The sequence below is a fragment of the Barbus barbus genome (genome assembly GCF_936440315.1).
Source record: "Barbus barbus genome assembly, chromosome: 34".
Taxonomy (NCBI): Eukaryota; Metazoa; Chordata; class Actinopteri; order Cypriniformes; family Cyprinidae; genus Barbus; species Barbus barbus.
The window spans coordinates 10895776-10921887 of record NC_136762.1 but is presented as its reverse complement, the minus strand read 5'-3'; the positions used below and the strand labels follow the sequence as shown (position 1 = coordinate 10921887).

At 36.7% G+C, this 26112-nt stretch overlaps 3 protein-coding genes and 1 long non-coding RNA gene across 5 annotated transcripts; 2 read left to right on the top strand and 2 right to left on the bottom strand.

The window, feature by feature from the left end:
* The first annotated feature begins 611 nt into the window (after positions 1 to 611).
* LOC306854296 (vitronectin-like) lies at positions 612 to 6986 on the top strand. The gene is made up of 9 exons (XM_079392191.1): positions 612 to 802; positions 1313 to 1411; positions 1493 to 1612; positions 1719 to 2111; positions 2482 to 2621; positions 2836 to 2992; positions 5483 to 5635; positions 5720 to 6160; positions 6607 to 6986. Exons 2-9 carry the CDS (start codon positions 1360 to 1362, stop codon positions 6726 to 6728), a joined length of 1578 nt encoding a protein of 525 aa, XP_079248317.1. The 5' UTR covers positions 612 to 802; positions 1313 to 1359; the 3' UTR covers positions 6729 to 6986.
* LOC306854290 (scavenger receptor class F member 1-like) lies at positions 6732 to 15016 on the bottom strand. 2 transcript variants are annotated; one of them, XM_079392175.1, is made up of 11 exons: positions 14736 to 15016; positions 14244 to 14302; positions 13979 to 14080; positions 12515 to 13046; positions 11686 to 11904; positions 10891 to 11019; positions 10704 to 10807; positions 10517 to 10625; positions 10305 to 10429; positions 10081 to 10209; positions 6732 to 9518 (listed from the first exon to the last, which is right to left on the bottom strand). In XM_079392175.1, the coding sequence occupies exons 1-11, from the start codon at positions 14834 to 14836 to the stop codon at positions 8440 to 8442; spliced, it is 2688 nt and encodes an 895-aa protein (XP_079248301.1). In that variant the 5' UTR covers positions 14837 to 15016; the 3' UTR covers positions 6732 to 8439. The 2 variants fall into 2 exon arrangements, with proteins under 2 accessions (XP_079248301.1, XP_079248300.1); XM_079392174.1 differs by having other exon boundaries at positions 6963 to 9518; positions 10517 to 10807; positions 14736 to 14975.
* On the top strand, positions 13649 to 17937 carry LOC306854305. Its single transcript, XR_013782814.1, has 3 exons — positions 13649 to 13814; positions 14696 to 14890; positions 17226 to 17937. It is a non-coding gene; the product is annotated as an uncharacterized lncRNA (long non-coding RNA).
* Positions 17255 to 24289, bottom strand: LOC306854298 (RILP-like protein 1; the record flags this gene model as incomplete). Its single annotated transcript, XM_079392193.1, has 8 exons — positions 23789 to 24289; positions 21821 to 21944; positions 20440 to 20561; positions 19798 to 19992; positions 18531 to 18691; positions 18317 to 18439; positions 18138 to 18236; positions 17255 to 17399 (listed from the first exon to the last, which is right to left on the bottom strand). The coding sequence occupies exons 1-8, from the start codon at positions 24143 to 24145 to the stop codon at positions 17255 to 17257; spliced, it is 1326 nt and encodes a 441-aa protein (XP_079248319.1). The 5' UTR covers positions 24146 to 24289.
* Positions 24290 to 26112: the final 1823 nt, after the last annotated feature.

Here is a 26112-nt window from a genome sequence, read left to right as displayed (position 1 = left end):
TAAAACGCCGTGATGCCGTTATATTTGAAATAGAGTCAAGATAGTTGATAATGAATCCTCAAGCATCCTCAGCGTCCGCTTATAGACCCGCCCAGAAGCCAGAAGCGGAGAATCAACCTCAGCACCATCTACTGCCACTTCAGTTCAATGCCCCCTGGTGGACAAAGACTGTAAAGTTAGCTTTTTGTTACAATGTTTATTGTTTTTCTGCATAAATACCACAGCCGCGATATATTTTTTAATAAAAAGATAAATATTTTAAAGTTAATTTTAACCAAAGTTAAAAAAAAAATAGGAAAAAAATAAATCTCTTTAAAATTTTAATTAAATGGACAGAAAAAAAGTCTGTAAGCTTCTTGCAGTGTTAAAACGAGATGTTATTTAACTGAATTGATTTGTACTGCACGTCATTTTAAAAGACACAGGTAAATTGAGCTAATTTTACTTTATTTTGAAAGGGGGGTTATCACCTTGCTCCAGAGCACAGAATATTGTGCTAAAATGTTACGTCGAGTTGTTTAGCTACAGACAACCAATCATAAAGTGCCTCACTAATGACCTCATTAAATATTCATGAGATTCATACAGCCGCAGGAAGCCAAACGCAATGTAGTCACATGAGAGAAGAAGACGGCGTTTTTATGATTATTCGCCGATTTACATGGCGACGCAGCCAAGTAGGCTACTGTTCCTCCAATCAGGAACAAATAAGCAAGAAATAGGCTATGCAAATAAGAAAGCTAAACTAGGATTTACACATCTACATTTTGAAATCTCCCAGCTTGATTTATTCATGTACAAGGTATGTTTGTAAGCAGTTGTGTAAGGTGATGTCTTGTGTGTGGACGCTGACAACAGAATGGTGTTTATGGATCTATTAATCATTCACCTTTCACAGTGGTCAAAAGGGTTATTTCCCCCCCAAAGTTTAAGCAATACACTCCCACATTAGTTAAGTAAAGGACATCATGGTGGACTTTGTTAAACAGACTATATCTGACATTTGGAAAGTTGTAAACATGAATTATTTATTTCCATACCTTTAGATTGATCACTCAAAACATAGTGTACCCTAACCCAGAAAAAAAAACATTCAAAGTAATTTTGCTTTGAACTGAATGAGTCAAATAAAACAGTGTCACATAACGTAATGCTCATAAAACAAACTTTTCAAATGTTTTGCAATCTGATAATATACAATTCATGTCTGGTTTTAATGATTGCAGTTAAAAAAAAGATGCAAAACATATTGCAAATAAGTTTAAGTAAACAAAATCGGGTGAGTGACCTCTGAGTCTATTGATTCCTGTAGTGCTGATGGTCTCAGTTCTTCAGTCGCATTCACTGTGAGACGCCAGGATGAGGCTTTTTCTGCTGCTAGGACTGATTTCCTTCACATATGCAGCTGAAGGTAAGAACACTTACTTTCTTGTAATATTTTTATATATACTCTCTGTGTTATCTTGGAACTGTGTTCTTTTTTCCTGTCAAGAGTCGTGTATTGAACGCTGTGAAAATGGTTTTGATGCCACCAAGAGCTGCCAGTGTGACACTGTGTGCACATACTACAAGAGCTGTTGCAAAGACTATGAATCCTTATGTCGTATTAGGTGTAAGTTTCCTAGTTTGGTTTCTAAAACTCCATTTAAACAAATCAAAAATAAACATGTGAAATGCATTGAATAAAACAAATGGATGAGAAACTGTTCTTGTTGCAGCTCGTGGAGACACCTTTCCTTCTTACCCTGAGGATGATTATGATGAGGAAGCAAACAGCACAGAGGCACCAAACAGATCCAGATCACAGCACAAAATTTTGACCCCATCTCCAGCAATCATTGCTGAAATATTCAGCCTTTTAACACCAGCTTCACAAATCACAGATTTGACGTTAAGTGATAACCCAAAACCAGAGATTGCCACTGCTGCCAGGCTAACTACACAATTCAGATTAGCCTCCACCATTAAGAGCCCACCCACAACTCCACGCACAACCTCAACTTCTGAACCCACACCAACAAAAGCCAAAGACCCTGACGCTGAGGTCTGCAGTGGCAGACCCTTTGACTCCTTCATGCAGCTCAAAAACGGCTCTATATACGCATTCAGAGGTAAGTGGCTTAAAGCAAAGAAGAACAAAAATGTGAATATTATAGAAAATTATTTTCTATTTCATTTAAGCTCATTTTTTGACATTAATTTATAAATGTACATACAAAATATTTAGAATAATTAGAATTTTTGAAAAAATAATACAAAATGGTTAGGGAGCAGTGTTATTTTATTATCATTGCGATACCATTAGTTTTATTAATATTTTGAATTAGGTATTATTTTTATATTTTTCATTTTCATCTTAGTTAAATTTATAGTCATTTTATTGTTTTTGTCATTTATTAGTTTTTTTTTTCTTATTATATTTATTTATTCTTTTTTACACGTTTTGTTTCTAATTTAAAATGTGATATGTTTGTCTACGAGGACCATATTTTTTTGAGCTTGATGAGAAATCAGTATTACCCGGGTACCCAAAGCTCATTGAAGACATCTGGGGAATAAAAGGTCCAATAGATGCTGCCTTCACTCGCATAAACTGCCAAGGAAAGACATACATCTTCAAAGTATGGATGACCTCACATTTATATCTATTATAAATTAAACAATTTAGAATTTCTAGCACTTTATACAATGTGAAACGTTTCCATGTGTTATTTACAATATAATAAATAGTCATAATTTATTTGAATTTATTAAATTTAATTCATTAGAGTTCATCAGAATTATTTAATCTGTTTCACTGAATGATTGTGAATGACAATGTTTTATTATTCCCAGGGTAAAAAATACTGGAGGTTTGAAGATGGAGTACTAGATGAAGATTTCCCACGAGAAATATCTGTGGGATTTGAGAATATACCAGACCATCTGGATGCTGCCTTTGCCATTCCTGCTCACAGCCATCACGGCAAAGAGAAGGTTTATTTTTTTAAAGGTTTGTGCTTAACCTAAAAAATACATCTAGATTTACTTCCATGTTATGTTTTCAGTAGCACTTTATTTTACAGTACGTGTACTTCCCTGGTACATACATGGTAAATATCATTGTACATTATTTGTTACCACATAATGGTACATTTTTTTTTTTATGACTATTTGTTTATAATGGTACATTTTTTTACAAGAAGCAAGCGAATCTATCTCTACTTTAATCTAAACAACTGCAACAACTCAAAGACGTAGGCCAGGCAAACACATTTTCATATAGCAGATTCTTCTTTAGATGAAAACAACAGCTAGCTTGAAGTTCCATTTTACAACAATATGTTGCCGTTGTGCAACATAGACCAGATATATATACGTGGCAGTTTTAACTGTTGCTAACTATACATTGAGCAACACCTGTTTTTATTTCTGGCCGGGTGTATGCTCAAACTGCATCTAATGCTTTTTGAATGTTAGAGCAGAAGTCTGTATTCTTAAAGTTTTTAAATCTTTTGTTAACGATTCTAATTCAAAATGTAAACTACTCAAAACAATTTCCTTTAACAATCCCATCATCATCTTAATTACATCCTCCTTTTTCCTAAGGAGTCAAATTATTTATCTTATTTTAAAGATGATCTTCTGATGTTCCATCTTCATTCTGCTTCCGTCTATGCTTGTCCACCTCCTTTTGACTTTGCGGTTACATTCTTTTTCAATTACTTGAACCAGAGGGTCATCAACAGAACTTTCTATTTTACCTGGTTCATTGTTATTGTTCCCAACTGAGAATTGATCAGGGAATTGCGCATTTATTAGGTCATTTGATCTGACAATGTTCATTTAACTTTACTAAAGAAAGCATACGTTCTTAAGGCAAGGCAAGGCATGTTTATTTATATAGCACATTTCATACACAGTGGTAATTTAAAGTGCTTTACATAAAAGAAAGTGAAATAGTCATTTAAAAATAATAATAATAATCACAACGATAAAAACAAGGAATTAAAATTTAAAAAATAATGTTCTCTACGATGGTCTTATTGAACAGGGCAGCCAGGATCACTGCTCCACGATGCCCCATCAACTTCCAGACATCAACTGGGATGTCATCTGGCCCAGTAGCTTTGCCATTCTTCATTCTCTTCACAGCCTTCATGACTTCGGCGGTAGTGACTAGAGGTACAGGTCCACAGATGGGGTCAGGGCTGTGAATCGGTGGATGTGGGAATTCCTCATTTGAGATGGTGGTGAAATACTCATTCCAACGGGCGAGTATGGCAGGAGGGTCGCGTAATACTAGCCCCTCAGCACTCTTGATGTGCTTCACTTGACCAATGGCTTGGGTCGATTTGTGCCGTGAGTTTGCGATGCGGTAGATCATTTTCTCCCCCTTCGGGTGTGCCTAATTGCTCGTACAGATCATGGTAGTAGCTTTCGTCGTAGCCAGTACCCTGTAAATGGAAGCCAGTGTAAGGACCCGAGGACTGGTGAGATATGCTCAGATTTTCTGGTCCTAGTCAGAATCCTGGCAGCAGCGTTCTGGATAAGCTGCAGCTGTCTAATGGTCTTCTTTGGAAGGCCGGTGAGGAGACCATTACAATAATCCACCGTGCTGGTGATATAGGCATGAACAAGTTTCTCCAAGTCTTGACTGGAAACAAAACATTTAATTCTTGCAATATGATGATAGAGATGATAGTATGCTGATTTAGGTACGGCTTTGACGTGACTACTAAAACTAAGGTCTGTCTCCAGAATCACCCCAAGATTCTTGACTTGATTTTTTGTTGTTTGACCCCTAGAGTCAAGGTATGCATTCACCTTGAGAACTTCATCAATGTTTACAAATGCAATGACTGCACTTTTCCTTGTTTAACTGAAGAAAGTTCTGGCACATCCAACTATTAATTTCATCAATGCATTGGCAGAGGGAGTCAATGGGGCTGTAGTCATTTGTAGATAAGTCTAGGTAAATCTGGGTGTTATCTGCATAGCTGTGATAGGCAATTTGTTTTTTTTTCTCATTATTTGACTTAGGGGGAGCACATACAGGCTAATCAAGAGTGGTGCAAGAATTGAGCCTTGTGGGACTCCGTATGTCATGGACGTCTACTTAGACTTATGCTGTCCTATACTCACATAATAACCACTCCCTTCTAAGTATGACCTGAACCATTTGAGTACCATCCCAGAAAGCCGACCCAGTTTTCCAGTCTCTCTAGAAGTATGTTATGATCGACAATATCAAACGCAGCACTAAGATCTAGTAATACCAGCACTGATATTTTGCCAGAATCAGAATTAAAGCAAACAGCATTTATTATCTTAATGATTGCTGCCTCTGTGCTGTGATGCGCTCGGAAACCAGATTGAAAATTGTCCAGGTATCCATTTGAGTTTAAGTAGTTGTTCAGCTGATTAAAAACGACCTTTTCAATAATCTTACGTATGAAAGGAATATTTGATATGTTCCTAAGCATACGTTCCTTCTTTCTAGGAGACCAGTATTACCAGTATGAGTTCAAGCACCAGCCATCCCACGAGGAGTGCATTCAGATGTCGTTGAGATCTCCCTCAGCACTCTTCCGCCGATACACTAATATTTACTATGACCGATGGGTTGAGCACTTCAACCAGCTTTTTGGTGGAGGTAATATTTTTTTAGAGGAAGCTATCAAAATAAATTGAAACTTAGACAGCTTCCATAACTCGGCTTTTAATTACTTTCTTCCAGCTTACAGTCATCATGGTGGCCATCACTTCATCAACAAAGACTGGATTGGAATCAAGTCTCCTGTGGATGCTGTGCTAGCCGGCAGACTCTACGTCACTCCGAGATGGCCTAGCAGAAGGCGTCAGGACAGAAATCGGCAGGATTGGGACCAGCAGTGGAACCAACGTTATGGGCAGGAGTGGGACCAGCAGCGGGGCTCCAGGCGCAGGCAGAATAGGTCACCATATTGGGAGACTATGGCTGAGAGGGGCATCAGCATTGAACAGGAGTTTGCTCAGAGTTTTGGGCAGGACAGGTGGCGAGACCAGGACAGACGCAGAGACTATTATCATAGACAAAAGGACTATGATTATGACTACAGATACAGACCTTCTGAAGACATCGCCTATGACATACTGCGCAGGAGTCAGCCTTTACAGAGTGTCTACTTCTTTAAAGGAGGTACTTCTATGACATGATTTTTATATTATATTATTCAAAGGAGGAACTGAAATCAGCATGATATTTATTATTATATCCAAAGTTCTGTCATGAAACTAGATGGCACAGGCCGATAGGTTTGAACTCAATCTGATACTATTACATCATCATTCACTTGGCGCAGCTGATTGGTTTTATTTCGTATCAGCAGCCAATGAGCTTGCTGCTCAACATTCAAATACTCAGTGCTTGCTGTAGCAGTTTCAGCGTGCTTCAGAAACCCTCCATGTCATATATGGGGGTTATTTCATATTATATGTGCAGCAGTAGTATTTCTTATATGCTCACAGGAGCGTGTTGTGGATGTTTTGGCAGTAGCAAGTCTTGGTAATTATTTAATTATTTATTATGATTATTTAATTATTTAATTATATTTCGATATTCAGATTCCAAATTTTTCTTTACAGATATGTACTACAGAGTGAATCTCCGAACGAATCGGGTTGACTATGCAAACCCTCCATATCCAAGACCTATTGGAAAATACTGGCTTGGCTGCAAAGACAAGCCAGGAGCAGAAAAGAGATGAGTCCAAGTGTAAAATACATTTAATAGTATTTATCATATGAGGAAAAATAAGCTGCATTTGTACGGCCAATGTGAAGGGTGATCAGCAGGCCATTTTAGAATCTCTCCACAAATAGAATGTCATTCATAATATTCTACAGGTCGTCCTCCCCTAAAGATTAATCTACTCCCTAACTGTTGTGTTGATTAATTATTCTCAATGGACACCATGCAATTTTCAGGCTCAAACATCTAAAATAAACATTATTATCATTAAAGTATACTCTGATTTTCATTGAGAATTAAAGTAATTGCATGAGAGGAATAACATTTTTACTGATGTTTACAAAATAGGAACAGTTTTGCAGTCCTTGCAGCAATGTTTTTTGATGTATAGGTTATTATGACAATGTATACATCATTTTATAAGGTTATACCTTTGAAAGTCCTCTTAAGGATATAAATAGAAATCTCTTTCTGTTTTATCCTTTTCAACACAGTAAAAGGTATTTTTTTTCTTGTCATTTGCTGCAAATAACCAATGCTATTTGCATATCCAGTTTTGTGTTTTAGCACAATTCTTCCATTTAATGTGGTTTTTTGCTCTTTCCAAAGAAAACACTGAGCTTACTGCCAATATCAGGCAATTGAATTAATTTACATCATACTAAGTAATCAGTGTCATGCTGCCAAGAACAACTTCGCTGTAGTGATGCATGTAAGGACTAATCCTTATTTATCGTGCATAGAGAAAAAGATGTCAAAAACCAAGACATGCAATTACACAGAAACTTATACAGCCCTAAGAGAAAAAGGCGTTTTGAGGAGAACCAGGAAGTATCTGTCAGGTTACTTCAAGACAATTCTATTTTTTCCAAATTGTTATGGAAGTTATTTCATGCAAAATTGCTGCAGGGTTCATATCTTGGCTCAGGATTGATCTACACTACTGTTCAAAGGTTTGAGGTTGATAAGAATGATTTTAAAAGATGTATCTTAGTCTCACTAAGGCTGCATTTATTTGATCAAAATAAAAAAATAAAAATAAAATAAAATAAAAAAAACTGTGAAATATTACAATTTATAATAACTTTTTCTATTTGAATATATTTTAAAATGTGATTTATGCCTGAAATGGTAAAGCTGAATTTTCAGCAGCCATTCCTCCAGTCTTCAGTCTCAAATGATCCTTCAGAAATCATTCTAATATGCTGTTTTGCTGCTCAAGAAATATTTCTTATTATTATCAATGTTGAAGACCGTTGTATTGGTTAATATTTCTGGTGAATCCTTGATATATTTTTTCAGGATTCTTGGTCAATAGAAAGTAAAAAAAAAAAAAAAAAAAAAACAGCATTTATTAAAAAATAATTTTTTAACAATGCAAACGTCTTTACTGTTATTTTTGCTTAAATTAGTGCATCCTTGCTGAATAATAGTATTAATTTTAAAAAAGAAAATCTTACTGACCCTAAACTTTTGAATGTCAGTATAGGTAGACATGCATCAGTTACTTAAGGGGTTATAAGGGCAACATATTGCTAAAATACTTTAAAAAGTGTATTTAAAAATAAGCCAAGTAACGTTTTAATAGAAATTATAATAGGGATTATACAAACTAACAAAACCATTTTCTATGTAGATATGTTAATGCAGTTTATGCAAAACCTACATACAGTATTAGAAAATTTGATTGCCCTTTAATTCATAAACTTTAAGATTCAGGAATATTATCAATGCTTTACATAAACATTCTCATAATTTGGCTCATTTTCTGCTTGGTCCACAACCGTCTCATTTATAGTAATCTCTGAAGATGTGGAGACCCCATAAGACGGAGCCACAGTCTCATAAGTGTGCTCTGTCAGAGTGTCTACTTCACTGTCTTCACTGTGAACTACTCCAGTGTTTTGTTCCACCTCCAAACTATGAAGCATATCACTCTCTGGAACACTTTTTAAAATGGAGGACAATGGCCTCTTGGGGGTGCAGTTCTCCTGAGGAAAGTCTGTTGCCCCCACTGTGCAGGGAGAGCTGAGGGAGTTGTGTTTCCTGCGACTAGGTTTCCTCATGACCACCTCTGATTGGTTTGACCCAGTAGCTTGCTCCCACGTACTGGCCCGCGCTTCCAGTTTCCGCCGCGGTGGCTTGGCGATTGCCTGCCCCCTTCCTTTGGGCTGTGCGGCCTCCTCTCTTTGTCTCTGTAGGCTGCCGAGTCTGCGCAGCATCGCCTGAACAGGCCCTTCTGACGGGGGCTCTTGCTTAGCCATCTTTTGGGTCTTACCCACAGTCACATATATAGTTGTTAACTTCTCTGAATCTGCATCCTGGCTGCTATCAGGCGGCTGGGCATTCTTCCTGGTATTGGAAAGTGTACGTCGTCTCCCACTGGGCACAGTGAGGTGAGTCCTTAGTGGGCCAGAACTGTATCTTTCCGAGTCAGTCTGTGATGTTTCAGATTCAGCTGCTTGCTCCTCAGAGGAGATGGTCTCCTCGTTGTTTTTCTCTTCTTTATCTGTTTCACTGTGGTTTCCCTGTCCTCCTTGCAGGGCAGAGATCATCATCACACCCCAGGCCTTGGGTTTCCGACTTGTTCCTGGCAGGTCTTGAGTCGAGCTACAGTGCTCTTTAGGACTGAACTTTGTGCCCTCTGCGAAAGAGACTGAAGGACGTTTGGATTTAGCAATGCTGGAGGTACGAGGGATACCAAAATCCTGTGACATGTCGTCACTGCTGAAGGTTGATGGGTCAGGGAAGAAGTTACACTTAGAGCTCAGCTCCTGAAGCTCTCCACCGGCCACAGTAAGAACATCTGTGTGAGGAGAAGCACATGTTTAATATGGATCATCAGTATACTCAAGAATACATTGCTGTTGAATATGGCGCAAATTAATTTTTTTCCGAAATAATACTTTTCCAGCAAATATTTTCTTACAGTGTAAAATTATATTTAAATTCAGCAAGCATGCATTAAACTAATCAAAAGTGACAGTAAAAACATTTATGATAATACAAAAGATTTCCATTTCAAATAAATGCTGTTCTTTTGAACTTCTTATTTATCAAAGAATCCTAAAAAAATATATCCTCATGGTTTCAACAAAAATATTAATCACCACAACTGTTGATAAGAAGAAACATTGCTTGAGCACCAAATCAGCATATTATGATTTCTGGAGTAATGACTCCTGAAAATTCAGCTTCACCATCACAGAAAAAAAAATAAATTTTTAAATATATTCAAAAAAGAAAACATTTATTTTACATTGTAATAATATAATAAAAAGAACAGCCAAAGCAAAACTCTAGCTGCCCTAACTACAGAATATAAACGACACAGAAAAAGTGTGAAACTAGAAATATAACTGTTGTACCTTCCCTGGGTGGTTCACAGTAGACGGCCTCTCCTTCATCATCAGTTTCAAATGAATCAGTCACCCAGCCGGACGATGGCTGCTCAATGAAGCTGTGGTTAAATGTGAGCTCAGGATCATGATGAGAGACTAAAAACATAGCAGAGAACATTAAAAGTCTACTTACATTCACCAAAAACACAATCTGCAAATGAAAAAGCTGCAAATGAAAACAGGCCCATTACCTGTAACCCTAGGCAAACCAGATGACCAAAGAGCAATGCACGGCATTGCTGAACCCATGTTGGCCAGCACAGTATATACATGATGCTTCATGCGAACTGCAGGACTGCCATCTCCAACCGCCACTCTAGAGGACAGATTTAACAGAAGATTTTCTTATCGTTTGATAAATAATAATACATTTTATATTAACTTTCAAATAACAATTTCATACCCTTCCTTCCCTTCGACGGGCCGCCCACAACAGCAGCAGCAGAACAACAAGGCGAGTATTAAAATGCACAAGGGAATCAAAAGCCCTGCTAAGAGACCTGCCCTGCTACCTAGCAGACAAACATAAAAAACGGATGAGAGGGATGCGGATACCAGCTGTGAAAACCAAATGTAGTGTCTGGACATACTGTTTGGACAGGCTGCTGTGGCTGGATGGCAGGCATGATTCCCACAGTCACATGTGGAGGAGCAGTTGATGCCATACAGGTTAGGAGGACATGTGCTGTTACAGCTACAACAGAGATTTAACAGTGAGGGAGACTTATTTGACTCTTGGAAGTTAAAAACAAACTATAAATACCACTGTACCCTCACCTCTCACCCTGGAAGCCAGGAAGACAAATGCAACTTCCTGTCACATGATCACAGTGACCGTGATGGCAGGTCTTACACGGGAAACGACAGCCATCTCCGTATGTACCATCTGTGCAGGGTTTGTCACATCTGCAGAGAAGGAGAAGCCCAAAATAAAGTCAACTAAAAGATGTCGAAATCTAAAGTAGCTTAGCAGGTAGAAGATTCGATTATACACACAAGAAAAAATAATATTAATATTTACACTTGCCCCAAAACGTCAAATTAGTTCAGTTCTGATTCACAAGAGCTCAATTTGATTCAGAGTGTCATGATTCAGTTCCTATTTATTAATTTGGGAAATTTTCAGTAGTGATGTAAATTTTTCTTAAATATTAAAGTCTCGAATGTTGTAAATTACACCATGCAGTGTTTCAGACTGGCTCATAAGAGTCATTGATTTTTTTTTTTTTTTTTGATTCACTAAAAAGAACCAGTTCAGAAGAGTCATTCGTTCATTAATCAGACTACACTGGTCATATGTATGTTTTTGATTCACTAAAAAGAACTGAACTAAGAGTCATTTATTGGTGAGTCATACTGCACTAGCCATGCTGTATGTTGCTTCACTAAAAAGAACTAGCTTATATGAGTAATTTGATTTGTGAATCGGACAACACTTTTCACATTGTAGGTCAAAGGTCTATCATCTAATATTAGATGAATAGCCATTTTTAACTGCCTTTTTAGACCTCTGCAGTTTGCCATGGTATATAAGACAATAGGAAGTGTGTCTGAATCCCAATAAATCTGTACCTCGATCGAGTCCAACCAGGATCACAGTGTACGCACGCTCCAGTTTCCGTGTCACATGGGTCCATGTTTCTGCAACGCGGACAAACCTTTTGGCAGCGGTGGCCATAATAACCTGCAGGACACGGCTGGTCACAGCGAGTGCCATTCCACCCTGGTGCACAGGCATCACACAGGCCGTCCTGTTTAGAGCAAGACCTGCCTCCATCACAGTGTCCACAGCTACATGCACACACACAGATATAAGAACAGAAATCATGGATGAACCAAAAAGGTTTGTCACGTTTACTTGTGTTGAATAATTAAACAGCCATTTTAAAGTAAACTTTAAATAAAGTTAAAATGCTCAAATTGACATAATTGCATGCATTAATAATCTCTTAACACTTTCAAATCGGTGTTAAACCTTCTATACCAGAACAAAATACTACAGATCAAAAGGTTGGGGTTAGTTTGATAGAATGCTAGAATTTTTTTAAAGATTTTTTGAAAAGCTCCCCAAGGCTGTATTTATTTGAACAAAAAAATGCAGTAAATAAAACGTATTTCATAAATCACTCTAATATGCTAATTTGCCACTCAAGAAACATTTCTTATTATCAATGTTGAAAACACATGTGGTGTATAATATTTTTGTGAAAACTGTGATACATTTTTTTCAGGATGGATTCACTGATGAATAGAAAGTTCAAAAGAACAGCATTTATTTTAATTTGAAATATTTTGTAACATCATTAATAGCTTTACTCAATCAAATGCATCACACTTGGATCAAAATAAATTGGATTCAAATAAAATCAGAATCAACACAAACGCACAAATTGTTACTAACCTTCTACTACAGCCTCTGCCATACTTTCCACTGTCACAAGGCTCATTGCAAAAAGGCATTTTGTAACCCGGGTAGCACAGACAGTTGCCAGTTTCCACGTCACAGTCGGCATGGCTGAGATTACAAATGCAACGGCGATCACAGGACGGACCCCACCAGCCATGCTGGCACTGACAGGCCCCTGTGCGCTGCTGGCAAGGGGACACATAGCAGTTGCATCGCAGCCTGCAGTGTAGGCCCCAGTAGCCTTCGTTACAAAGGCAGCGTCCCGTGGTTTGGTCACAAGTGGATTGGACAAGGGGGCACTGACAGGCTTTGGAGCAAGTGGATGTCCACCAACCTGCCTCACAGGTGCAGTTGCCATAGACAGGGTCACATTTCCCACGACGTCCACATTTGCAGCTGTTCTGGCACAAGATGCCCCAGCGGTTGGGCAGGCACGAGCACTCACCAGTGACTGGGTCACAGAGCCCATGAGGGTGACAGGGACAGAGCTCTCGACAATCTGGCCCCCAAAATTCAGGAGGACAAGCTGTGAAGAATAAAAAAAATTCAGAATCATAATAACTAGATATGCAATACTACATGTATAGTCAACAAAATGAATATAGCAAATAATATGAAAATTATGTGCGACATATGCTGTTTTGCCTAAGACGGATGTATTGCTGAATATATCGAGACGGTCCTCACTGCAGAACACAAGATCTAGATCCAACTCCCACCTTACAAATACCTGAACCTACCCATCTCCACCCCCTGATCCCTAAACCACCTATCCCCACCCCTAAACCTACCAATCTCCATCCTCTAGATGTGGATCCAACACCGCCGCCTGGACCTTTGTTCTGCAGTGAGGGGCTACTGAATATATCAGTAGTTGGCAACAAACTAGTGTCTTTATGGTCACTGAATCATTCACTCAACTGATAGATTCAAACACACATGAACGCCACTACTGCGTGTTAGTGATGGGTGCTTTCGAAGCATTGATTACTTTCAAATCAGTCTGAAGCTTTACTCTTGCCAAGTCATGTGATTTTGATAAGTCAGGCAACATTTCAAACCATCATCAAACTTTTCTGTACTGGAAGCTCCTGATACCAAGACGAATTCTTTTTGTGTGTACACTAGGCAATAAAGCTCTTGGAATTCGAAGCAGTGAATCATTTTGCAAAGAAATTGATTCAAAGATTCGAAAAGCTTCGTGTTCGGGTTCTGCTTTGGATTTGTTTGGAGCCATTTTGTTCGTTGGACGAAAAAAGTACTTGAAATTATCTGGCATAATTGTGTCTAAAAGGTAAGTCACTTAATATTAAATTCTTGTTTATATAAAGCAATATCATGCTCGTTTCAGGCTTACTCATGTGCTTTGAATTTGTAACCTAAAGGCCAGACACAGTTGTACAATTGCAAAAGGCAGTCCTGAAACTAGAAACCCAAAGTCCAAACGACATTACTTACGGGTTTTGCACTGGTACCCGTAAAATCCAGGTTTACATCGACAAAGTCCAGGATGAACACACACTTCATCCTGCAGACAGGCCCTATCTCCCTCACAGAGGGCTGAGAAAACAAAAAGATACTTTACACACAACAGTACCTGAAACCCCAGCTTAAAACTGCTGACATCTACAGGCCCACAGGAAGCAAGCCTTTGTGTCATCAATAAAACAAGTGTAATTTTTTTTTTTATTAAAGTACATCAACAGATGGCATCAATACTCACGGACAGTGCATTCGTCACCGTTCTGGCCCCATCCAGAACAACATATAGGAGAAGATTCCCTATTGTGAAAATATAGCAGACAGTATAGAATGAATTGAATCTGTTGACATAATAAATCAAATGTTTATAGGGCAAAAAAGACAACATTTCATCACTTAAGAAACCGCATAGAAAAGAAAAATCGCAAATGACAAATTTAAATATCTCAATTGTTTCTCCTTGACTGCAATGAGATTCAGTGGAAAACGATTTAGGAGTCTCCTACTTGACACATTTTTTGTCCTGACAGAAATACCATAGTTTCAAAAGATTTCAAAAGACCTCAAAACATTTCATTTCAAATTCCTTTGAGACTTTAAAATGATCTTGGCTATGTGATCCACATTCATTTCATATCTTAATACTATAACTGTATGCTAAAAAAGTGAAATTTACTTTTATTTTTCCTGAAGAATTTATGGAGAAACATCTGAGACAAAGATACTTCAGTACCTGAGACTGAGGCAGATGTTTTTCCCTGTCGGAGAGAGTCTCTGAGCTGAGCATTGGACACACATGAGCATCAGTCCAAATGAGGTCAGAAAGGTGTCCATCCCCTCCGGACCGACCAAAACCGGGCCCCCTCTCCTACCACAGCACCAGTGCAGGTTAGTTCTGTACTTCTAGAACAGACACGATCCAGTCCAGTCTCTATAGCAAAATGGCCTCTCCAAATCCCTTTGTTTCCTCTGCAAGTTTCCTGAGGAAGAAAAGCCAGCTTCCTCTAATTCAATAAGTCACTGGTTGTTTAAAGACAAAATAAAGGCCCAGAATTTTGTGGGAGGAGTTAGTTATTTTTAATGGTCAATGTGTCTGCCAACATTTTCTCATCCTTACCAATTACTTTTATACATTAAAATACAAATATTATAAAAAAAATGACACACAAATTTCATAACACCACCTCTGGATTTTATTTAGCTTTAAAGCACTTTCCAGTAACAAACATTTTTACAAAAATAACATACACTATTAAAAGTTCAATATGGGACTCATTAACTTTTATTTCCAAATGTCAAAAAAGATAAACAGATCTATCACAGACAAGGAATATGGAATTCAGCTTCAGGCCTTTGAGACATACGGGCACCCATTATCTTTAATTTCCTTCAGAGGAAACACAGACGTCCTCTCAATCAGGGAACACCTTAAGACTCATACAAAGTAGATTTGAATCACGTCCATACGTTTTTGCCTCTTTGTTTCAACAAAAAAGCTATGTGACACACACAGGTCTGATCAGCTGAATGGCTGAAGAGGGCAAAGTGCCAACTCATTAAAAAGGTAGTTAACCAAAAAATATATATATATATATATATATATATTCTGTCATCATTTACTCACCCCAACATTCTTCAAAATATATTATTCTGTGTACTGCAAAAGAAAGTCATACAAATTTGGAACAACACTAGAGTGAATAAATGATGACCATTTTCAGACAATACATTTTTTGACCAATGCATCTTTTTTTTCTTACATGTTTACATGCTTTTTTTAACATCAGGTTGACAATCATGGACATCACAGAACTGACTGGACATTAATATTATCATATGTTGGCTGCGGTTATTAAAATATTTATATTAAAACATGCTAAATATCCTTAAAATAGATACAAAATGGACACTTTTAAGAAAATATATTGGAAGAACATGAATATAAAATACTCTAATGCCCCCTAGTGACATTAAGGGCTAGTGTGACAGTCATGGCAATACAGTGTCAGTATCTTTGGTTAAAATCCATATTAAATATACTCGCTATAAAAATAGCTGCTATAATTCTCTGTAGCTTCCATCCAGACATCTAATATAATGCCAGGTGTATTATGATTATCAAAACACTGCAGATCATTCCCATGTTTTTAAGTGCACCAGTCTGCGGTCATGTGCACCACCAAGTGAAATGACAATAATGATTGTTTCAAACCCTTCCACTCATCCTTTCCAAGTCAATTAACTGATAAACAGCTTATTACAGGTAGCCTTGCCCCAAATGCTTGCCATTGCTTAAGCCTTAAGTGGACATGCTGGGCCCTGAAACAGCAATGTTTTGAAAGTGCCAAAAAACCTTTGGAAAATCAACAAAATGTAATACTAACAGTTGGCTTTGCATATTAAACTCAGATAGGAGAAAGTGAAAAATATTCAACAGTTAATCTTTAACTGTATATACCCTACTGTTCAAAAGTTTGGGGTCAGTAAGAGTTTCTCTTTTTCTAAGAAATTATTACTTTTAAAAAGGAAAGGGAAAGGACGTGACGTGTGGCCAAGTACGGTGTCTTGGAATTTGTGCTCTGCATTTAACCCACATACACAGCAGTGAACACCCGGAGCAGTGGGAAGCCAATGCTGCGGCGCCCGGGAAGCAGTTAGGGGTTCGGTGCCTTGCTCAAGGGTCTCACCTCAGTTGTGATATTGAGGGTGGACTGAGAGAGTGTTGGTTATTCACTCCCCCACCAACAATCCCTGCCAGACCTGAGACTCAAACCTGCGACCTTTGGGTTACAAGTCCTACTCTCTATCCATTAGGCCACGACTGCCCCGTTTTATTTAGCAAGTACGCATTAAATTGATCAAAAGCTGCAGTATCTTCTGAAATTTCTATTCATTAAAGATTTCTGAAGGACCATGTGACACTGAAGACTGGAGTAAAAGTCAGCTTTACAGGGTAAAGATTATATTTAAAAATATAGTTATTGTATATCTGATCTCATCTTCAGGTCATCTGTGACACTGAGTGACCATCAGGCACAAATCTAGCTATCAGCTAATTAACAAAAGCCAAGTGCTGAATGATTTTATACTGAGAATAAGGTCTGCTTAGGCAACAACTATTAATACTATGTTTGTATAACCAAATACAAGAGTAGTCCGTTCTCCGGTTTGAAACCTAAATCAAAAATAGGAACATATTTTGAACTTCTCTCTTCCAACACAGGTGAAGATGAGTGGCAGTTGCTGTGGTTCTCAAGAGGAGCTGAGGGTCTGTGTCTCCTCCTCGCCTCCCTGCTCGTCTGGATCAAGGATTTCCCATGTGGAGCTGGATGTTGGAAGGCCGGAGGGCTGGGAACCAGAGCTCCTAGTAAGACTGGACGGCGTCAGGTAACCAAATCTAAAGATTTGAATCAGAGGAGATAGAGAGCTATCAGTCAAGTAGTTCGGTAGTTAGTCTGCATGCTCAGTTACTAAGGTTACTAAGCCAAAGAGCAAAATGTGATGTAGAGATCTCTAAAATCAGTTTAGGGTTTCACAAAGAACATATAGTGCTGACAACAGCAAAAAATCTGTATCACACAAATTACTACACACTATACACAGAGAAGAGAGTGGATGGTCTATAAAAGTCTTATTTAAAAGATGTGGAATACATTTAATACTTGGAAGTCTCAACATACATTTTAAGGGAAAGTTTAAGAAGACTATGCAATCCAACCTGCCCCACGAGCTTCACTACAAAAATGTCTGTTATGTAACTAAGAAATGTAAACAAAAAATGTGTCAGGTAACCCAAATGTAAACCTGAATTGTTTACAACAAATGTAAATGTAAAACAAAAATGTCTGTCTGTTAACCTATAAAAGCGGTAAAAAATGTAAACCAAAAAATTTGAATGTAAAAAATAAAATAAAAATTGTGATAACATCTAGATTATTTTTGGTAACAAAATTAAATTAATTCCTGAATATTCTATAATATGGAATCATTCTTCAGAATGAGTCAACATTAAATTAAACAAGTGAAAGTCATTTTTAAGGATAAAATCAGGTAGACCAGTTTTCTGTAAAGTAGGTTAATTACTTAAATAAGTTCTTGCTATAGGGCTGTAGTGTTTAAGTGTGAATGAACTCACAGTTTTCTGATGCGTGACTCTTGGGGTCTGTTGTCAGTGCTGTCAGTGTCATTGTCTTCATTTCCATTCCTCTCAAACAAAGGACCATCTGTCTCATCTCTGTATGACAGTGAAACTGTTAAACACAGCATTATTCACATAGGCTGTTTTTTACCATTATGTTTGTGGCTTGCACTCACGTTCTACATTCGCTAACGGGTATGCCGAGCATTTTAGACTTTATGACGGTCCTCTGCTTCTTTATGGCAGAGCGCACAGCATCCAGTAAGAACCCTGGGCATCTCTCATCATTCAGGATTTCCCTAATGAAACAAAGAAATGTGTGTCCAGATTGATGCAGGACGTTGTGCTGATAGAAAAGGTTAGAATGCGTCACAAACACAACTGTCTCACCTTTGGTAATATGCAAGCTCCTCTTTGACCAGAAAGAGATTGGCCTTCAACTCATTCTTCTCAAAAAGCAAGTCTCTTACTTCCTGCTTGGTAAAGCACGGTCGATTTGGATCCTTCAAGTCAATGATCATCTTATCTGTGAGGTCAATGGCTGAACTGCTCTGAAAGAGGCAAAGGTGGAATTATATGAGTATGTGAGTCAAAACCATAAATATCTGACTTGGGCACAGTTGATAATCTGTTCTTTTATTTAAAAAACAACAACAACAAAAACAGACAGTTTGGTAACATTTTACAGTGTTCGCGGTACACATTTTCCAAGCTAAAATAATAAATCTCTAAATTAATAACAAAAGGTGTGGTACACAGTGTTGCCAATATAAGTGATTTCATAAGAAACATACAGATTTAAACTTCAATTAAGTTTAAAAATAAATTAATAAATCATAAAACATTTTAATATAAATATTAATTAAAAAGTAATTTCACAATATTTCAATGTAAAATAATGAATGAAAAACAATTGCTTTCTAAATAATTTATATATCTGTCTGACTACATGTCTAGTTCAGTGTATTAAAAATCCTATTTTGGAAAATTAACCTTTTATATTTTTTGTTAAATATCAATCTTATTTTTTTCTGAATTTAAACAATCTCTGTTAATTAAAATAAATACTAATAATTAAACTTAAATTAGAATTAAATTTAAATGAAGATAAATGTTAAAATAATGTTTTAATAATAAATAAAACAATAAGATCTAGTTCAGTGTATAACTTCATATTTTGCATTTTTTAAATTACTAATTAAAAATTATAATTAAATTTAAATTAAGATAAATGTCAAAATAATAATGTTTTAATAATAAACAAAACAAAACATTTAATATTAATATAAAAAGTGATTTACTACAATATTTAAATATTTCTGCTTATTTCTGATCACTATATTTATCTCTGTTAATCAAGATAAAACTAAAGTGAAAAATATTCTGACAAGGTTTTAATGTTGGAATTTAATCAAGCATTCCAAAATGTTTGTATGCTGAAGGGGAGTTGTGCACAAACATGTCCTTTCCACTCCTGTGAAGGCAAATGTGACCTATATATGCTTTATCCAACCAACCAAAGCGGAAATTAGGCCCTGTGCTAGGGCAAGAGGAACATACAAGCTTCTGTCTGATTATGCCTTTAGGAAAAACACGTAAACCAATATGGGACAGCTTACATGTTAGTAAGCATAAATGTAATATTAATGTGACTAACTGTTTCAGCAGAAGTATGTACGCTGGCTCTTTCTAATTGTGAGATCAGGCGCTCTATCTCTTTCTGTTTCTCGCACAGGTCGGCCTCCAGGTCGGCCCTCCTCTCCACTGCACTCTTCAGCTGAGTCTGTATGATGTTCTGCTTGTGTCTGAGCTCTGCGTTTATCTTCATTAGTCGCTCCTGCTGCTCCTGGAGCTGAAGAAACATGTTAAATAACAGACACACACTTCAACTCACTGAAAATAATTTATAAATGTTGAAAATGTATACATGTGCATTGGGTTGAACTTCAATGATTAAGTTAGCTTAAGAGCAAATTATGAATTAATGTTCATTCTGTTAATTTCTCTATGCAGCAGACTACTGTATGGTACCGGTCTAACCAGTTTTAAAATCAAGGCAAGGCAAACATAACGCATAAAAAGGGAAAGTATTAACCTCAGCTCCAAACCACAGTTACGCAATAATTTCTAAAGGGACAAGTAAAGGAAATATAAAATAGAATGATATTTTTAAGTTTGTTAGTTTTTTTGCACATGTAAGTTTGCTTTAATATTAAGTACAAGGTTTATTGTCTCTCTAAAAATAGCCCATGGTTCAGATTCATTTGAGCAACTCAGCACAATTATATCAGACCCATACCGCTTCCACTTCCTTGGACATGCTGGAAATCTCCTGCACTTTCGCTCTCAACTCGTCACGTTGCTTATCCACCACTTCCTTCAGCTTGAGCATCACCTCTCGTTCCTGACGCTGTGTGCGGTCTAGAAAAAGGAAGCAAATGTATGGCCATATTGTAAAATAGTCTATGCAAACAGTTTTCTAAGATGAGAATGACAAAAACTAACAGCATTCCTGACTGACAGTAATAAATGAAAGAGAATAACCCCTCCCGTAAAAGAGATAAACCCAGCTTTATTCAGTCTGAAATATAACTCTCAGAAAATGAGAGCTCATATGCTCTGAGAAGTTGTATTTCTCTATATAAGGATAGAAATAACATCTTATTTGAGAGATCTTGTGACTTTTTAAAGCACAAGCAATTACATTTTGAACTTTATACTGTACATAAATTCAAATTTTATTTGTCACATACATATACATACATAGTACGACATGTAGTGAAATGTATTGTACGACTGTCCAACAAATTGTCCAACAAAATTAAGAAAAACCTCAAGTTTACAAAAATACAAATAGAAAAAGTACAGTAAACATATATATAGAAATAAACTAGCAATAAAATAAAATAACAAATAGATATGAGAATAAAATAGATATGAAGAATAAAAATAGAATATGATTCTATAAAAAGTAAAGTGTATGTCAGTGATAAAGTGTCAATGAATATAAATTAAATTGGTGCAACAAGGAAAAATTATATAATTATAAAACCATTTAAGACTCCGGATAAAAAAAAAAAAAAAAACTTTTATGATGATGTATGTGATGACAAATGTGTTATTTGTATTTTAAGAAAATTACACTAAATGCATTGTATAGATCTTACTGTGAATGATTTTTTTTTTTTTTAATTATTAAATTTATTTTATATTAAACAAAATATTGATCTCATAATTTTTAATCACTGGATCTTTCATAAACAATTACAAACTCGTCCTTGGTGACAAATGCCAGATTTCTCCAATTTATTCAGTAATATTAAACTCCAACACTTTCTTAATATCAGCTGCAAGCTCAAATTCATCTGCCTCAATTTTTGAGTTCAACAACCACAATAAACAACAACTGATGCATTTTTCCTTTTCAATTGTCTGAAACACTCAGACGTCACAATAAAAAAAAGAAGTTTTATTTCATTAAAACTTGAATTATTATTAATCATTCCAATAGGTTTTTTTTTTTTATCGTTTAAACTGAAAACATTTTATGGTTCCTTTCAAAATGTGTATTTTATTTATTATTAAAATGGAGATGGCAGTTACACTGATATAACATTTGAAATTAAATGAACAATTTAATGTGTTAATCTCATGTTAGTTTAACCATCAGGTAATTTGACCTTCTTTGGAGTGTGTGCATTGTAAGCGGGCCAGAAGCTCCTGATTCTCTTCCTTGAGCTGTTGCACCTGGGACTGTAACACTTCTACATTTTCCTTCAGTTTCTTCTCCTTCTGATGCCAGTCCTTAAGGGGAAAAAAATCAAAACAGAATCACTGCAAAAATCCTTTCAAACCACAAACACATTAAGTAAGCCTTACCAGGTGTCACCCTGACATTAGTTTCAAAAGCCTAACCAATTTAACAGGTCACTTGAGAACACAGTGGCTTGTAAATCATTCTTGTATTCATGCAACTACGCAGGACAGAAAACCAGACATCGTATTAGTTTAGAAGATGTTTGACTTGGACATTTTAAATGAAATGAACAAATAATGATTTTGACTATTGTGATTATTACATAGCTTGGTGTAGATTTGTTAACGCTTGTTAAAGTGTTTTACGCATAGGCGGAGTTTGGGGGGGGCCGGGGGGGGCACTGCCCCCCCAGATCAGAGCCAATCGATTTGGTCAGATCTATGAATACAAAAATATTTTCAGATTGTCTCATTTTATTTGCATTATCTTATTTCAATGAGTATGTTAAGGCTAAATTATTTGTAATTAATGTAAAAAAACCCCCCAAAAAACCTACTCTCACAACTCGCGAATCTCAAAGTATCGCGTGAGCGGACTCTCTTCTCGTTCTCTTCCCGCTTTCTGGAAAGATACGCTAAATGAACAAAATGTATATTCGTCGTTTTTTTAATAAACCCACAATAAAAAGCGTGGAGGTCTCTAACTTTGACACTTCTCAAAAGAGGCAGATTCTTCTACATTAGGTAAGACATAAGTTTTTATTCCACTCTTTGTATAGCCAACCAGTCGTTGTTGTAAATGTATTTTAAAGGGGCTATGTGTAGGTTTTTACTTAAAAAAATCTTTAAGATTGAGTTTTCATTTGTCCATTTATGAGCCAACCATAATGTAATAGGAAGAATGACACCTTGACTGTCCGCCACGGTTGCCTCTATCAGCCTGTAGGCTCAGTTGTGTCTGGAGGAGTCGGGTCCAAATTGGAGCGAAAATTCACAAAATGTGACGTCATGCGCGTTCTCGTCTACAGCGGCAATCGCTAGCGGTAGTGTCTGAAATGGACTCTGTGGACGGAAAGAAGCGACCAGCCTCCAGCACAACCCAGACACCCACAAAAGCTCATCGTAAGCTTAAAACAAAAAACAAACAAAAAAGCCTCATTTAGTGCGCACCGAGAACGAGCATGAGACTGGCTGCAGTTCCTCTAACGGCCACTGGTGTCAGTAACTGTTAGAAATTTCAGAACTTACGCAGTGCTCCTTTAAATGAAGAAGAAAATATATAGGCTATAAATAATTGAAAATGTAGAAAATATGGTATATGCAGTGTGCAAAAAAAAAAAAAAAAAGGTATATACGGTGTGTAAAAAATAAAAAATTAGAGCTCATGGTCTAACCGGTAGGTGCCCCCCCAGGCAAAAATGTGAAACTCCGCCTATGGTTTTACGACTCAGTTAATCGGACTAAATGATTCAATGACTCATAACACAAAAGATGTAACTTCCATTCACTTCATAAAAAAAGTTTACCAAACTTATTTAACTTATTCTGACTTATTCAGAACCAAATCAACTGAAAATAAGTCAGACTAACTTAAATAAGCCTGGTTTATTTGGTAAACTTGTTGGAAGCTCAAAATCCCCAACACTAATAGATAGTACATGATGTTCTCCAATATTGAGACCGGAAGTGCCCTCTATTGGCACAACGTGTCACGATTCGACTCAAAAATCCATCTGGATTAAAGGCGAGAGTGCAACTCTGTCCCCACAACAGCCCGTCCATGACATTAAAAACACATTTGTTCGATAAAATAATTATCAAGACATCTGAAACGCAGTTTAAACGCAAGTCTTGCTACAGTAACAGTGTTGACATGTCGACCATATTCTTACCCTACTCTCTGTAACGTTACTGTAGCTGGTCTCATCGCACTCCTTTACATGTCGTTTCTTCTGCTGCTGTATCTGTAACGTCTCAAACGCCTTCAAGAGTTCCTCTTCCTTGCATTTATGAGCTTGGTTTATTGCAGCGAAACTCTCCAAGAGCTCCAACACTTTCACTATATGAGACACCAGACCCTCCACGCGCGACTTCCCATAGCTGTCGATGAGCCTCTCCACTTCTGCCCCCACCGCTTTAGCGATTTCATACACATCGTCCACTGTCATGGATGAAAACGTCCTCTCGACACACGAATATGTCTTGATATCGTTTTCGTTTTTCTCGACGGCTATCACGCAAGTCTCCATAACGCACTTGAGATGAACAGAGCCTTCTCTTGACACTCAAAGCTAAACACACGTTCAGTCCGAGCGCAGACCTTTCTTTGTATCACTTTTAAACGCATGCATTTCGCTCTAAGTTTGTTTTGTAACTACATCCTTTATTGATACGCTCCAATAAACACGAATTAGTTATAAACGACGTGTCATGCGGCGTAAAGAGTTGCATGTCATAACCTGAAGATGTACGCCCTCGGCCTCGTTACTAACATGTGGATGAATTATGTTTACTTTTATAGAAAGTAGCTGAACAGAGGTACATCTATATGACAGCCCACTGTGCTTGTTTGCCATGGTTGTTCCCTCCTTCTTTTCTGACCAGTGCAACCCAAGAGCTTTAATATCTAGCACATATGGCAAGCTTTATTAACATTAACAAGCATCTGTTACTTGTACTTATTCTTAAATTGCTACTAAATTTAGTCTGTTTCAATTTCACATGTAAGTCAGTTACATTGCAACTACTCATTAAATACTAGTAGTTCCAATAACTATCTGTATCCTCGTTATTACAAGTGACATTTCTTATTTTACTTTAGGTACAAGTGATTTTTGTAATGTCATATGAAATGAATAATAAAGACAACTAATCAGTACTACTTCATAGTAATAATAAAAATCTTAACTAGTAGCGAGATACAAAAAAATAAAACACATGCAAAGCATGTAATGACTGTGGCAACTTTAACATTTGAAAGAATATTATGGCAAAGTTATGGCTTTCCTTATTCAAAGTTTTTTTTCATTAAATGTATGGTTGAACTGAAGAATGAAAGCTATATCATACACTTATGACCTATATCCCCGCTTATTGACACTAGGGGTGTGACAATACACCTAGCTCACGAGATGAGACAAAATACAGATACTTGGTTCACACAATATTTTAACACTATTTTTGAAGAAATTTTCATTCATATTAATTACAAAAAGTAAAACAATGCAGTTGTATTTTGAAATATTTTAACTAATCTAGGGCTGTAACTAATCAAGTAATCTAATGATCATTTTGACAATTGAGTAATCTAATATTTAGACCTAAGTGAAAATCAGGCTTTAGTATGACTATTTATATATAAACTAAAGATGAGGCAATAATAATTGGCTCAAATAAAATATCAAAACCATGGTTTTATTGTACAACACTGTTAAAATACATAATGTAATATGCCTATACTTAATATGAACATAACTAACTTATCAAGCATTATAACAAGCGTGATTAAATGGTTTAAATCCATAAAAATTTTATATTTGGCCACATGCATACTCAAACATTTTTTAAAATCGTGATGTACAATAAATGGCATATTTAGAAATAGGTTGATGTGTTCTCCTGTGTTGGTAAAGATTTATAAATATAATATATATATATATATATATATAAAAATAAATAAAATATAATTCTGATTGGCTAGTAATGTTAGTTTGGTTGAAAGTGAAAGCTGTGCTCCTCTCATTTCATTGGTAGGCGAACTCATGGACTCAAAAGTGAAAAAAAAACAAATTTATATAATTTTTTTCCCGCAGCCAAACACTGTACGCCGGAGATCCATCACGGTGCCGGAGAACTTTAAGCCCTGCTAATGTCTACTGATCTGCTTCTAGGAAACCTGAAATGGATGCTAGAAATGACTGGGAAAATATTTAAGAAATTTTACTGTGAAATCATGGCAGGTGCTATTGCTCTCCTGTGCATGTTTACAAAGTCATAGGAATCGGAAGCGAAACTATTCAGATAATCCACCAGAATCAGTGAACTGTTAGATAATGGCAATAAAGAATATGTTCTTTGTTCTTCTCTGTCAGTGGCATTGCATTCATGGATCTCAAAGCACATAAAAGGAAGAGTTCACTCAAAAATAGAAATTCTGCCATTTATTACTCACCCTCAAGTCGTTCCAAACCCGTAAGACCTTCATTCATCTTTGGAA